Source organism: Pseudorca crassidens, chromosome 8 (assembly GCF_039906515.1).
Source record: "Pseudorca crassidens isolate mPseCra1 chromosome 8, mPseCra1.hap1, whole genome shotgun sequence".
Lineage (NCBI taxonomy): Eukaryota > Metazoa > Chordata > Mammalia > Artiodactyla > Delphinidae > Pseudorca > Pseudorca crassidens.
Genome location: NC_090303.1, coordinates 26,410,594 through 26,423,894, shown reverse-complemented (window position 1 = coordinate 26,423,894; position 13,301 = coordinate 26,410,594). Strand labels below are relative to the sequence as shown.

Sequence of the window (13,301 nt, the reverse complement as noted above, 5' to 3'; positions counted from 1 at the left end):
TGGCTGAGTAATATTCCATTGTATATATGTGCCACATCTTCTTTATCCATCCATCCGATGATGGACACTTAGGTTGTTTCCATCTCCGGGCTATTTTAAATAGAGCTGCAATGAACATTTTGGTACATGACTCTTTTTGAATTATGGTCTTCTCAGGGTATATGCCCAGTAGTGGGATTGCTGGGTCATATGGTAGTTTTATTTGTAGTTTTTTAAGGAACCTCCATACTGTTTTCCATAGTGGCTGTACCAACTTACATTCCCACGAGCAGTGCAAGAGTGTTCCCTTTTCTCCACACCCTCTCCAGCATTTATTGTTTCTAGATTTTTTGATGATGGCCATTCTGACTGGTGTGAGATGATATCTCATTGTAGTTTTAATTTGCATTTCTCTAATGATTAATGATGTTGAGCATTCTTTCATGTGTTTGTTGGCAGACTGTATATTTTCTTTGGAGAAATGTCTATTTAGGTCTTCTGCCCATTTTTGGATTGGGTTGTCTGCTTTTTGTTATTGAGCTGCATGAGCTGCTTATAAATTTTGGAGATTAATCCTCTGTCAGTTGCTTCATTTGCAAATATTTTCTCCCATTCTGAGGGTTGTCTTTTGGTCTTGTTTACGGTTTCCTTTGCTGTGCAAAAGCTTTGAAGTTTCATTAGGTCCCATTTGTTTATTTTTGTTTTTATTTCCATTTCTCTGGGAGGTGGGCCAAAAAGAATCTTGCTGTGATTTATGTCATAGAGTGTTCTGCCTATGTTTTCCTCTAAGAGTTTGATAGTGTCTGGCCTTACATTTAGGTCTTTAATCCATTTTGAGCTTATTTTTGTGTATGGTGTTAGGGAGTGATCTAATCTCATACTTTTACATGTACCTGTCCAGTTTTCCCAGCACCACTTATTGAAGAGGCTGTCCTTTCTCCACTATACATTCCTGTCTCCTTTATCAAAGATAAGGTGACCATATGTGCGTGGGTTTATCTCTGGGCTTTCTATTCTGTTCCATTGATCTATTTTTCTGTTTTTGTGCCAGTACCATACTGTCTTGATTACTGTAGCTTTGTAGTATAGTCAGGGAGCCTGATTCCTCCAGCTCCATTTTTCGTTCTCAAGATTGCTTTGGCTATTCGGGGTCTTTTGTGTTTCCATACAAATTGTGAAATTTTTTGTTCTAGTTCTGTGAAAAATGCCAGTGGTAGCTTGATAGGGATTGCATTGAATCTATAGATTGCTTTGGGTAGTAGAGTCATTTTCACAATGTTGATTCTTCCAATCCAAGAACATGGTATATCTCTCCATCTATTTGTATCATCTTTAATTTCTTTCATCAGTGTCTTATAATTTCCTGCATACGGGTCTTTTGTCTCCTTAGGTAGGTTTATTCCTAGATATTTTATTCTTTTTGTTGCAGTGGTAAATGGGAGTGTTTTCTTGATTTCACTTTCACGTTTTTCATCATTAGTGTAAAGGAATGCCAGAGATTTCTGTGCATTAATTTTGTATCCTGCTACTTTACCAAATTCATTGATTAGCTCTAGTAGTTTTCTGGTAGCATCTTTAGGATTCTCTATGTATAGTATCATGTCATCTGCAAACAGTGGCAGCTTTACTTCTTCTTTTCCAATTTGGATTCCTTTTATTTCCTTTTCTTCTCTGATTGCTGTGGCTAAAACTTCCAAAACGATGTTGAATAAGAGTGGTGAGCGTGGGCAACCTTGTCTTGTTCCTGATCTTAGTGGAAATGCTTTCAGTTTTTCACCATTGAGGATGATGTTGGCTGTGGGTTTGTCATATGTGGCCTTATTATGTTGAGCTAAGTTCCCTCTATGCCTACTTTCTGCAGGGTTTTTAACATAAATGAGTGTTGAATTTTGTTGAAAGCTTTTTCTGCATCTATTGAGATGATCATATGGTTTTTCTCCTTCAATTTGTTAATATGGTTTATCACATTGATTGATATGTGTATATTGAAGAATCCTTGCATTCCTGGGATAAATCCCACTTGATCATGGTGTATGATCCTTTTAATATGCTGTTGGATTCTGTTTGCTAGTATTTTGTTGAGGATTTTTGCAACTATGTTCATCAGTGATACTGGCCTGTAGTTTTCCTTCTTTGTGACATCCTTGTCTGGTTTTGGTATCAAGGTGATGGTGGCCTCATAGAATGAGTTTGGGAGTGTTCCTCCCTGTGCTATATTTTGGAAGAGTTTGAGAAGGATAGGTGATAGCTCTTCTCTAAATGTTTGATAGAATTCGCCTGTGAAGCCATCTGATCCTGGGCTTTTGTTTGTTGGAAGATTTTCAATCACAGTCTCAATTTCAGTGCTTGTGATTGGTCTGTTCATATTTTCTATTTCATCCTGATTCAGTCTTGGCAGGTTGTGCATTTCTAAGAATTTGTCCATTTCTTCCATTTTATTAGCATAGAGTTGCTTTTAGTAATCTCTCATGATCTTTTGTATCTCTGCAGTGTCAGTTGTTACTTCTCCTTTTTCATTTCTAATTCTATTGATTTGAGTCTTCTCCCTCATTTTCTTGATTGAGTCTGGCTAATGGTTTATCAATTATTTTTATCTTCTCAAAGAACCAGCTTTTAGTTTTATTGATCTTTGCTATCATTTCCTTCATTTCTTTTTTATTTCTGATCTGATTTTTATGATTTCTTTCCTCTTGCTAACTTTGGAGTTTTTTTGTTCTTCTTTCTTTAATTGCTTTAGGTGCAAGGTTAGGTTGTTTATTCGAGATGTTTCCTGTTTCTTAAGGTAGGATTGTATTGCTATAAACTTCCCTCTTAGAACTGCTTTTGCTGCATCCCATAGGTTTTGGGTTGTTGTGTCTCCATTGTCATTTGTTTCTAGGTATTTTTTGATTTCCTCTTTGATTTCTTCAGTGATCACTTCGTTATTAAGTAGTGTATTGTTTAGCCCCCATGTGTTTGTATTTTTTACAGATCTTTTCCTGTGATTGATATCTAGTCTCATAGCATTGTGGTCGGAAAAGATACCTGACACAATTTCAATTTTCTTTCTTTTTTTTTTTTTTTTTGCGGTACACGGGCCTTTCACTGTTGTGGCCTCTCCCATTGCGGAGCACAGGCTCCGGACACACAGGCTCAGCTGCCATGTCTCATGGGCCCAGCCGCTCCGCGGCATGTGGGATCTTCCCGGACCGGGGCACAAACCCATGTCCCCTGTATCGGCAGGCGGACTCTCAACCACTGCGTCACCAGGGAAGCCCTCAATTTTCTTAAATTTACCAAGGCTCGATTTGTGACCCAAGATATGATCTATCCTGGAGAATGTTCCATGAGCACTTGAGAAAAATGTGTATTCTGTTGTTTTTGGATGGAGTGTCCTATAAATATCAATTAAGTCCATCTTGTTTAATGTATCATTTAAAGCTTGTGTTTCCGTATTTATTTTCATTTTGGATGATCTGTCCATTGGTGAAAGTAGGGTGTTAAAAGTCCCCTACTATGAATGTGTTACTGTTGATTTCCCCTTTTATGGCTGTTAGTATTTGCCTTATGTATTGAGGTGCTCCTATGTTGGGTGCATAAATATTTATAATTCTTATATCTTCTTCTTGGATCGATCCCTTGATCATTATGTAGTGTCCTTCTTTGTCTCTTCTAATAGTCTTCATTTTAAAGTCTATTTTATCTGATATGAGAATTGCTACTCCAGCTTTCTTTTGGTTTCCATTTGCATGGAATATCTTTTTCCATCCCCTTACTTTCAGTCTGTATGTGTCTCTAGGTTTGAAGTGGGTCTCTTGTAGACAGCATATATATGGCTCTTGTTTTTGTATCCATTCAGCCAGTCTATATCTTTTGGCTGGAGCATTTAGTCCATTTACATTTAAGGTAATAATCAATATGTATTTTCCTATTCCCATTTTCTTAACTGTTTTGGGTTCGTTATTGTAGGTCTTTTCATTCTCTTTTGTTTCCTGCCTAGAGAAGTTCCTTTAGCATTTGTTGTAAAGCTCGTTTGGTGGTGCTGAACTCTCTCAGCTTTTGCTTGTCTGTAAAGGTTTTAATTTCTCCATCAAATCTGAGTGAGATCCTTGCTGGGTAGGGTAATCTTGGTTGCAGGTTTTTCTCCTTCATCACTTTAAATATGTCCTGCCCAGTCCCTTCTGGCTTGCAGAGTTTCTGCTGAAAGATCAGCTGTTAACCTTATGGGGATTCCCTTGTGTGTTATTTGTTGTTTTTCCCTTGCTGCTTTTAATATGTTTTCTTTGTATTTAATTTTTGACAGTTTGATTAATATGTGTCTTGGCGTATTTCTCCTTGTATTTATCCTGTATGGGACTCTCTGTGCTTCCTGGACTTGATTAACTATTTCCTTTCCCATATTAGGGAAGTTTTCAACTATAATCTCTTCAAATATTTTCTCAGTCCCTTTCTTTTCCTCTTCTTCTTCTGGAACCCCTATAATTCGAATGTTGGTGTTTTCATGTTGTCCCAGAGGTCTCTGAGACTGTCCTCAGTTCTTTTCATTCTTTTTTCTTTATTCTGCTCTGCAGGAGTTATTTCCACTATTTTATCTTCCAGGTCACTTATCCGTTCTTCTGCCTCAGTTATTCTGCTATTGATCCCATCTAGAGTATTTTTCATTTCATTTATTGTGTTGTTCATCATTGCTTGTTTCATCTTTAGCTCTTCAAGGTTCTTGTTTAATGTTTCTTGCCTTTTGTCTCTTCTATTTCCAAGATTTTGGATCATCTTTACTATAATTATTCTGAATTCTTTTTCAGGTAGACTGCCTGTTTCCTCTTCATTTGTTAGGTCTGGTGGGTTTTTATCTTGCTCCTTCATCTGCTGTGTGTTTTTCTGTCTTCTCATTTTGCTTATCTTACTGTGTTTGGGGTCTCCTTTTTGCAGGCTGCAGGTTCGTAGTTCCCGTTGTTTTTGGTGTCTGTCTCCAGTGGCTAATGTTGGTTCAGTGGGTTGTGTAGGCTTCCTGGTGGAGGGGACTAGTGCCTGTGTTCTGGTGGATGAGGCTGGATCTTGTCTTTCTGGTGGGCAGGTCCACGTCTGGTCTGTGGCCTTATTATGATTTTAGGCAGCCTCTCTGCTAATGGGTGGGGCTGTGTTCCTGTCTTGCTAGTTGTTTGGCATAGGGTGTCCAGCTCTGTAGCTTGCTGGTCGTTGAGTGAAGCTGGGTGCTGGTGTTGAGATGGAGATCTCTGGGAGATTTTTGCCGTTTGATATTATGTGGAGCTGGGAGGTCTCTTGTGGACCAGTGTCCTGAAGTTGGCTCTCCCACCTCAGAGGCACAGCACTGACTCCTGGCTGCAGCACCAAGAGCCTTTCATCCACACGGCTCTTCAATTTGGGATGGTTCGTTGTCTATTCATGTATTCCACAGATGCAGGGTACATCAAGTTGATTGTGGAGATTTAATCTGCTGCTTCTGAGGCTGCTGGGAGAGATTTCCCTTTCTCTTCTTTGTTCTCACAGCTCCCAGGGGCTCAGCTTTGGATTTGGCCCTGCCTCTGCTTGTAGGTCGCCGGAGGGCTTCTGTTCTTTGCTCAGACAGGACGGGGTTAAAAGAGCCACTGATTCGGGGGCTCTGGCTCACTCAGGCCATGGGGAGGGAGGGGCACGGAGGGCGGGGCAGGCCTGCGGCGGCAGAGGCTCGCGTGAAGTTGCACCATCCTGAGGCGCGCCGTGCGTTCTCCCAGGGAAATTGTCCCTGGATCCCGGGACCCTGGCAGTGGCGGGCTGCACAGGCTCCCCGGAAGGGGGGGTGTGGGTAGTGACCTGTGCTCGCACGCAGGCTTCTTGGTGGCGGCAGCAGCAGCCTTAGCGTCTCATGCACGTCTCTGGGATCCGCACTTTTAGCCGCGGCTCGCTCCTGTCTCCGGAGCTCCTTTAAGCAGCGTTCTTAATCCCCTCTCCTCGCGCACCAGGAAACAAAGAGGGAAGAAAAAGTCTCTTGCCTCTTCGGCAGGTCCAGACTTTTCCCCGGATTCCCTCCCGGCTAGCTGTGGTGCACTATCCCCCTTCAGGCTGTGTTCACGCTGCCAGTCCTATCCCTGCGCTCCGACAGAAGCCCGAGCCTCAGCTCCCAGCCCCGCCCGCCCCGGCGGGTGAGCAGACAAGCCTCTAGGGCTGGTGAGTGCTGGTCGCCACCTCTGTGCGTGAATCTCTCCGCTTTGCCCTCCGCACCCCTGTTGCTGCGCTCTCCTCCTCGGCTCCGAAGCTCCCCCCTCCACCACCCGCAGTCTCCGCCCGTGAAGGGGCTCCTAGTGTGTGGAAACCTTTCCTCCTTCATGGCTCCCTCCCACTGGTGCAGGTCCCGTCGCTATCCTTTTGTCTCTGTTTATTCTTTTTTCTTTTGCCCTACGTGGGGAGTTTCTTGCCTTTTGGGAGGTCTGAGGTCTCCTGCCAACGTTCAGTAGGTGTTCTGTAGGAGTTGTTCCACGTGTAGATGTATTTCTGGTGTATCTGGGGGGAGGAAGGTGATCTTCTCGACTTACTCTTTCGCCATCTTCCCCTCGTCCTGGGGTTTTATCTTGATCACAGTTAACGTTAATCTTAAAAAATATACATCTATAATTTACCATTTTATGAAGTAAATCAAGTTAGAATGGCTCAATTTTAGTAGTTAGTTTTTAACAATTTTATTTGTCTTTCAGAGAAATTTGCATCATTTATACTCTGAAACCTCATAGAGATTTGTGGATTCTGGGCTCTTAAAACATTTAAAAATCTTAACTGTTTTTTCTTCCTAAAATTACCCTATTTATTAAAAAGTACAATCAGGAGAAAAGGCAGTATACTTAGGAAATAAGAGAGAAAAACCAACTGCCTGGCAAAAATTACCTTAGTAAATATAACTTGAAGATAAAAGTACACATAAATGACTTGTTTGTTCTCTTTCTCCTTCTTCCATCTTCTCCCTTCTGCTCTCCCTCGTCCTTCTTCTCTCTTTTTCTTTTCTTCTTAAAAGTTATTTCTCCTGCTATCAGGAAGAGTTAACTAAAGCATTTCCTCAGTTATAAAAAAAGAAAATCCCTTCTTAAAGCTGTCTCTCAAACTTATATTTATCTCATAAGAAATTACTACTGAGCACCTCTAAGACAAGTTAGCCGGTTGCTCAAAAGAGCCACTCTGGAAACCTGTCATGGGTGGGTGAAGTCTGCATTGATCATGCCTGAACACGTGTGATTTCAAAACTTTCTGCTCAGTGTGAGCTCGTTCTGAGCAGAACCTTTACAATGTTATTATTTATTTCCAAGAGAGAACTGAAATAATAAGATTATTGAATACTCCTTTAATTGGATGTCGCGTCTCAGAGAAGTACAAGTGTTTAAAGAAAATACTTTTAGTAAAATAGCGCTAATATCCATAGTGTTATTTATGTTCTTCAGTCTCTTCCTTCATTTCAATTAACTTTTTTCTGCCTCCCCTATAATTCTGTGGGAAATGTTTGAGATGATTATATAAAAAATTGAAAACTTACTAGATGTTTTATTATAAGAGTTAATAGCTATGAAATAATTTCTATTTTCCTGTGACAGTGTTGTAGATTTTTCTCAATCATACTTTACCTCATGTTATCAATAATCTGTAAAACCAACTCTAAAAGTAGATATCAGTGATTGAAATGTAACTGTCCTAAATGGGTTTTTTTTAAAGAGGTACAAGTTTAACTTTGCTTTATAAAAGTACTTAATCCATCAGTAAAATTACAATTCTCATCTATTGTTTAAGTTAATTTATTAAACTACCTAATTGTGAATGCTGTAGAGTGGTTGTCTTCTTCATATTGTTCTTTATTTTTGAATTAAAGTAAAAATGAAAAGTGTAAATGTATAAAACAGTAAAGCTTAATACTAATAATCTATTTATTGCGTGTAACCAGCTGCAGGAGACAGATTTCAAGATTGATTTTAGGCTTAGAGCATAATGAAAATATGAATCAAACTATGAAATTACTTGCAACATTGATTTATATTACAGATTAAAACAATGGTCTCTTTTGTTTTACCTAAAAGGATTTAAGAATTAAAAGGATTTAAGAATTAAAATATATCACTCACTTTCCAAAAGGATTATTTTTTTATAGTGATTGTTTCTAAAACAATGTAATAAAAGTTCCTAGAATGAATTGAAATGAAGTCTAAAATATGGATTAAATTGATCCTTTAATCTTGAGTGAAAGATACATTGAGGTAAAATAATTAAAAGGAACTAAAATATTTTCTATGCCACCCCCAACTCTTGTGGTAATACAGTATTAACTAAGACCATATATTCCATATCTGAATAAAATGAAATAAGAAGTGTGAAGTTTCAGTCGGTACTTGTAGGTTATTTCAGAGCTTTATGGGCTTAGAGCAGAGAAGCCAAGAGAAAGGGAAGAAGGCAACATTTTTTGTTTAAGAGAGTGTATTCATTGACCCTTGGTCCTCGTCATCTCTTCCCTCCATTACCTTCAAACCTGGGCTAATACTCTCTTCAGTTACTCCACAAGTGACAGCCTGAAGCCTGTGCTCTTTCATCAATACCAGCAGATTCCAAAAGCCGGTCTTGGAGCAGTGTTGGTCTGTGATAAGTTATTCTGTTCCTTGGCCCCAAAACAGAAAACAAAAAAACAAACAAAACCCTATATGTATTATGTAGTTTTATATTTAGGCATAAAATCGTCTGTGAAATTATGATACTTTGGAATCCTTATCTTTTTGATAGCATTTATAAAATAATTTGCCTCATTTAGAATTGGTTTTTCCACTTCTAATTTTGTCCATATCCTGAAAAATGGAAGAGGAACAATATAAAAAATGTAGAAAATTAATAAGGTTACATTTTTAAATTCATAGAAATATTATCCACTCTAAATTGCTTCTGGAAATAGAAAATGTTTGTTTCATTACTATCCTAATTAAACTATGTGGGTGTAATTGAGGCTTTCCTTCTCTGTTAGGCAATACGGACTTGATTAATAGAGTCTTGCTGGATGCCGGCTTTACAAATGAACTTGTCCAGAATTACTGGAGTAAGCAGAAAAACATGTAAGTGTTTGTCTTATTAATAAAAGATATATATTCTGTATTTCAGTTTAGCTTCTCTCTGGGAAATTTTTGGAAAATAAATCTCAAATTTAAAGTTTATTATTTATCTTTAATAACCGTTTCCCAAGAAAACCATTTTGCAGTTGTTGACAACTTGAATTTTCAGTTGTGGGTGTGTGTCAGGACTAACATCTACCATTACTCAGCTTTACGCATGTATATGCTACAGTGTGAATGATCAAGTTAAATAGGTGTGCTTGCGTGTGTCTCAGTGTTGGTGGTAAACTAGGGCTTCTAGTGAATGTTCAGTTAGCTTTCTAATAGCCCTGCCCTACAGCCAGTCAAGACAGGGAGAAATCTGACAATGGTTCTCGTTTCCAGTCTCTTCTCCGCCCCATTTCCAATCAATCACCAAGTGCTAAATATTGTTTCTAAAAATGTTTTCCTCTCTGCTTCATACTCAGGGTTCTAATTGTTTTCCATATCTAAGAAATCACAGCAGTGATGTCTCCGCCTTTAGGGCTTCCAATTCCTCTGCCCACGGGCCCCAGGCTGTTCTCCATGTAACTCATACTTTCCAGAGTCTCACTTTTAAAACGGAGCCCTAACTTCAGGGTGAAGGTGAAGCAGCCTCTCCAGCGTGGATTTCATGATCACTCATGAGCTGACCATTCTTCAGAAGCTTATACTTGCAACTGTACCTCCTGTTGTTTCTCACCTCATGCCTTATGCTTTTATTACACCAAATACTACCACTCTTCACTAGCTTTCCCTTACATGTACTCTTTTCTTTACATGTGATGTCTTCCTGCCATCTGTGTTAACTCCCATTCCATCTTCAGCATGCAGCTATCTCATTATTTCTTATGAAATGTCTTCCTTAAGCATCCTCCCTTTAACTATTTCTTAGATATTTTAAGAAATATCTAAAAACTGTGTTTTATTAAAACATAGTTTACATCTATTGATACATTTACTTCGGCCTCCTTTATGTCAGGAACTCATTCTGTTTCTCTTTGTACCACCAACACCTAAACTAACACCTTACAAAGAATAAGTTGAATGAAATTTCCTTCTTTTGTCTTCTGTTCCAGCAAGGGAGTGAAAGCACGGTTTGTTGTGACTGATGGTGGGATTACCAGAGTTTATCCCAAAGAGTAAGTTCAAATAGCATCTGTAAAAATTACTAGATTACAAAGGACTACTCCAAGGATCTGTACCTTACTGTATAAGGAAGCCATTCTTCAGAGAAACTGATCATTATTAGTAGTTAAATTGGAATTTACCTGAAGTACTTACTTATTAAAATACTCCATTTCTTTCAAAAATGCTATTATAATTCTTCAATGATGTTTTCGCTTGTCATAAATATTACAACAGTGAAGAGGTTATCAAAGAGATTTCTCTCTTCATAGACATAAGCTAACCTGGTTAAATGAACATAATGGTTATTACAAATATGTCAATTGGCAATGTTTGCATAGCACTTCATTGTTTTCACTGGTCTATGGATTTTATCTGTGTTTATCTTCAGAAGAGTCCATAAAGTGGGCTGTGTAGGCTTATTTATATTAATTGACTTATTAACTGACTTGTCTATAACTACCTGGCTAGTAAATGGCAGAGTAAAACTAGACGTCAGCTTTTTCTGCTCCTTAGTTTAATTCTAAGCAGATCTGTTGCTTAGTAGTGAATGTCATTTACACCATCAATTACCACTATCTTCCTTAGACATACCTGAGATACAGACATATCTGTAAAGTTCAGTGGTGTCCACAAAGGGAAAAGTAAGTTATCGAGTAGATTAAAGAATAAGAATGATGACCCATTTCCTCCTTAGGGCTGGAGAAAATTGGCAAGAAAACCCAGAAACATATGAGGACAGCTTTTATAAAAGAAGTCTTGATAACGATAACTATGTTTTCACTGCTCCGTACTTTAACAGTAAGTATTGCTTTAGAATTCAGCCATCTCAATTCCTTTTTTAAAAATAAATTATTGCTACTACCTGCTTCCCCCCACACAAACAATATATTTTATGGTATTTGCTCAGAATAGTCATCATTAAGCATATACCATGTGCACGACATTGGAAGGACAGAAGCATCCATTTAGTTGAGGAAGTAAAATGCATCTACAAGAAATCAGCCACCCAGTAATGTAAAGACAGCATATCTACAGGCATGCATAATACATTGAAACACATATAGATCATCCCTCATTTCACAAACTGCAAATATATGTAAGAATGTTTAATGAATTTTAAAAATGTAATTAATCAGTTTGCTCTTTAATCGGTATTAGTTGCATAACATTTATAAAAATTAATAATAGCCTATATTTTAAAATACTTTATTGGGTTCTCTCCCTAAAACTTTCTAATTTAATCCTTCATCCTTTCTGGGGGTTGGTTCTACCATCACCATTTTCGCAAACGGGGAAACTGAAGTTCAGAGAATTTCAGTTTTTCCAGGAATATGTATCTTTTACAGTTTTACAGCAGTTTTGTGAATCTAAGATCAATCTTTCTGCTTTACTTCAGCAGCCTCCCCAATATTGTAGTAAGTGTCAAAGCAGGGATTTGGTGTGCATCCTTTATTGTGAGAGGGATGCAGCCAAGCTGAGTAATTCTCATTCCAAAGTCAATTCATGCAAACCAATTCCTGGACACTCTAATTAGCCTGCTATAAAATGGAAGAAAAGGGAAGAGGAGACCACTTTTTGATAACATATTTATGCTAGAACATTTAAGTAAAACAGTATCCACCTGTACCTATTAAAAGAAATGTAATATTATTTGCTTTATCTAGATAGGTCTATTTTTCCTTTTTTTTTTTTTTTTTTTTTTTAGAAAGCGGACCTGGTGCTTATGAATTGGGCATTATGGTAAGCAAAGCTGTAGAAATATACATCCAGGGAAAACTTCTAAAACCTGCAGGTAAGCACATATATTGTACACATACACACGACCGAAACTAAATGTGACCTACTGTTTATATTATCCACTGGCACTGCTTTTCAGGAAGGCTATCAGAAAGCTTCAACGAAAATAAAGTCAAATTTGAAAAATAAAATGAAACACAATTAGTTACGTATGAGATTGGGGATAAAATAAGAGTTGAGTTTTCAAAGAAGTGTGTATGTTTATACACTCTTGACATAAATTTAGGGAGTCAGTTTCGTGTTGTATATCAAAATTCTAATTGCTGGATTGATCCAGCAATTCCACTCAGAAGTCTATCCTATAAAGTATTTCAAATATACAAAAGTAGATATGGGCAAGGATGTGAATATTTGTAATAATTTAAACATGAAAAGTTAAGTTTCCATCATTGGGGGAAAAGATAAATTGTGGCATATCTATACTATGTATCTGTTTAAAAGAATTAGGTAGGGATCTATTAAAAAAAACCTTACAATAAAATATATAGAATAATGAGTCTTTTGGTGAAAGAAATCAAGCAAATGAAAAAGTTCATAAAACTAAGCATCAGTGGGAATTAGAAGTGGGCTGGAATGAACAGATGCAGTAAAAGTTTAAAAAAAAAGTATAATTCAGTATTGTTTGAATTTTAGAAAAAATAGGCCAGATTGAGAAGGTAGATAAACTCCTGTGATAAACTCCCCCCAGTGGTTGAACTGCATACATTCACTCCATCATTCACTCAGCAACTCATTCACTCCTTCCTTCATTCTCTCAATTGCTCATTTACTCATTCAATCTTATTCTGTCAATCACTCATTCACGTGCCACCTATTCACCTACCTACTCATCCACTCATTTATCCACACTTCAGCGAGCATTTCCTTTTTTTTCTTTTTTAAATTTTTTTTAACATCTTTATCGGAGTATAATGCTTTACAATGATGTGTTAGTTTCTGCTGTATAACAAAGTGAATCAGCTATACATGTACATATATCCCCATATCTCCTCCCTTTTGCGTCTCCCTCCCACCCTCCTTTTCCCACCCCTCCAGGTGGTCACAAAGCACCAAGCTGATCTCCCTGTGCTATGCGGCGGCTTCCCACTAGCTATTTTACATGTGGTAGTATATATACGTCCATGCCACTCTCTCACTTCGTCCCGGCTTACCCTTTCCCCTCCCCATATCCTCAAGTCCAATCTCTACATCTGCATCTTTATTCCTGTCCTGCCCCTAGGTTCTTCAGAACCTTTTTTTTTTAAGATTCCATATATATGTGTTAGCATATGGTATTTGTTTTTCTCTTTCTGACTTACTTCACTCTGTATGACAGTCTCTAGGTCCATCCAC

The 13,301-nt window shown here is 38.0% G+C and overlaps 1 protein-coding gene across 6 annotated transcripts in view; it reads left to right on the top strand.

Moving 5' to 3' along the window:
• Nucleotides 1-13,301, top strand: part of CACNA2D1 (calcium voltage-gated channel auxiliary subunit alpha2delta 1) — a 512,643-nt gene that overhangs the window by 469,641 nt on the left and 29,701 nt on the right. For all 6 annotated transcript variants that reach the window (XM_067746078.1, XM_067746077.1, XM_067746079.1 and 3 more), the window contains 4 exons: nt 8,939-9,026; nt 10,121-10,183; nt 10,867-10,970; nt 11,878-11,964. In XM_067746078.1, coding sequence (XP_067602179.1) covers nt 8,939-9,026; nt 10,121-10,183; nt 10,867-10,970; nt 11,878-11,964 — 342 coding nt within the window. The remainder of the gene's footprint in view (nt 1-8,938; nt 9,027-10,120; nt 10,184-10,866; nt 10,971-11,877; nt 11,965-13,301) is intronic.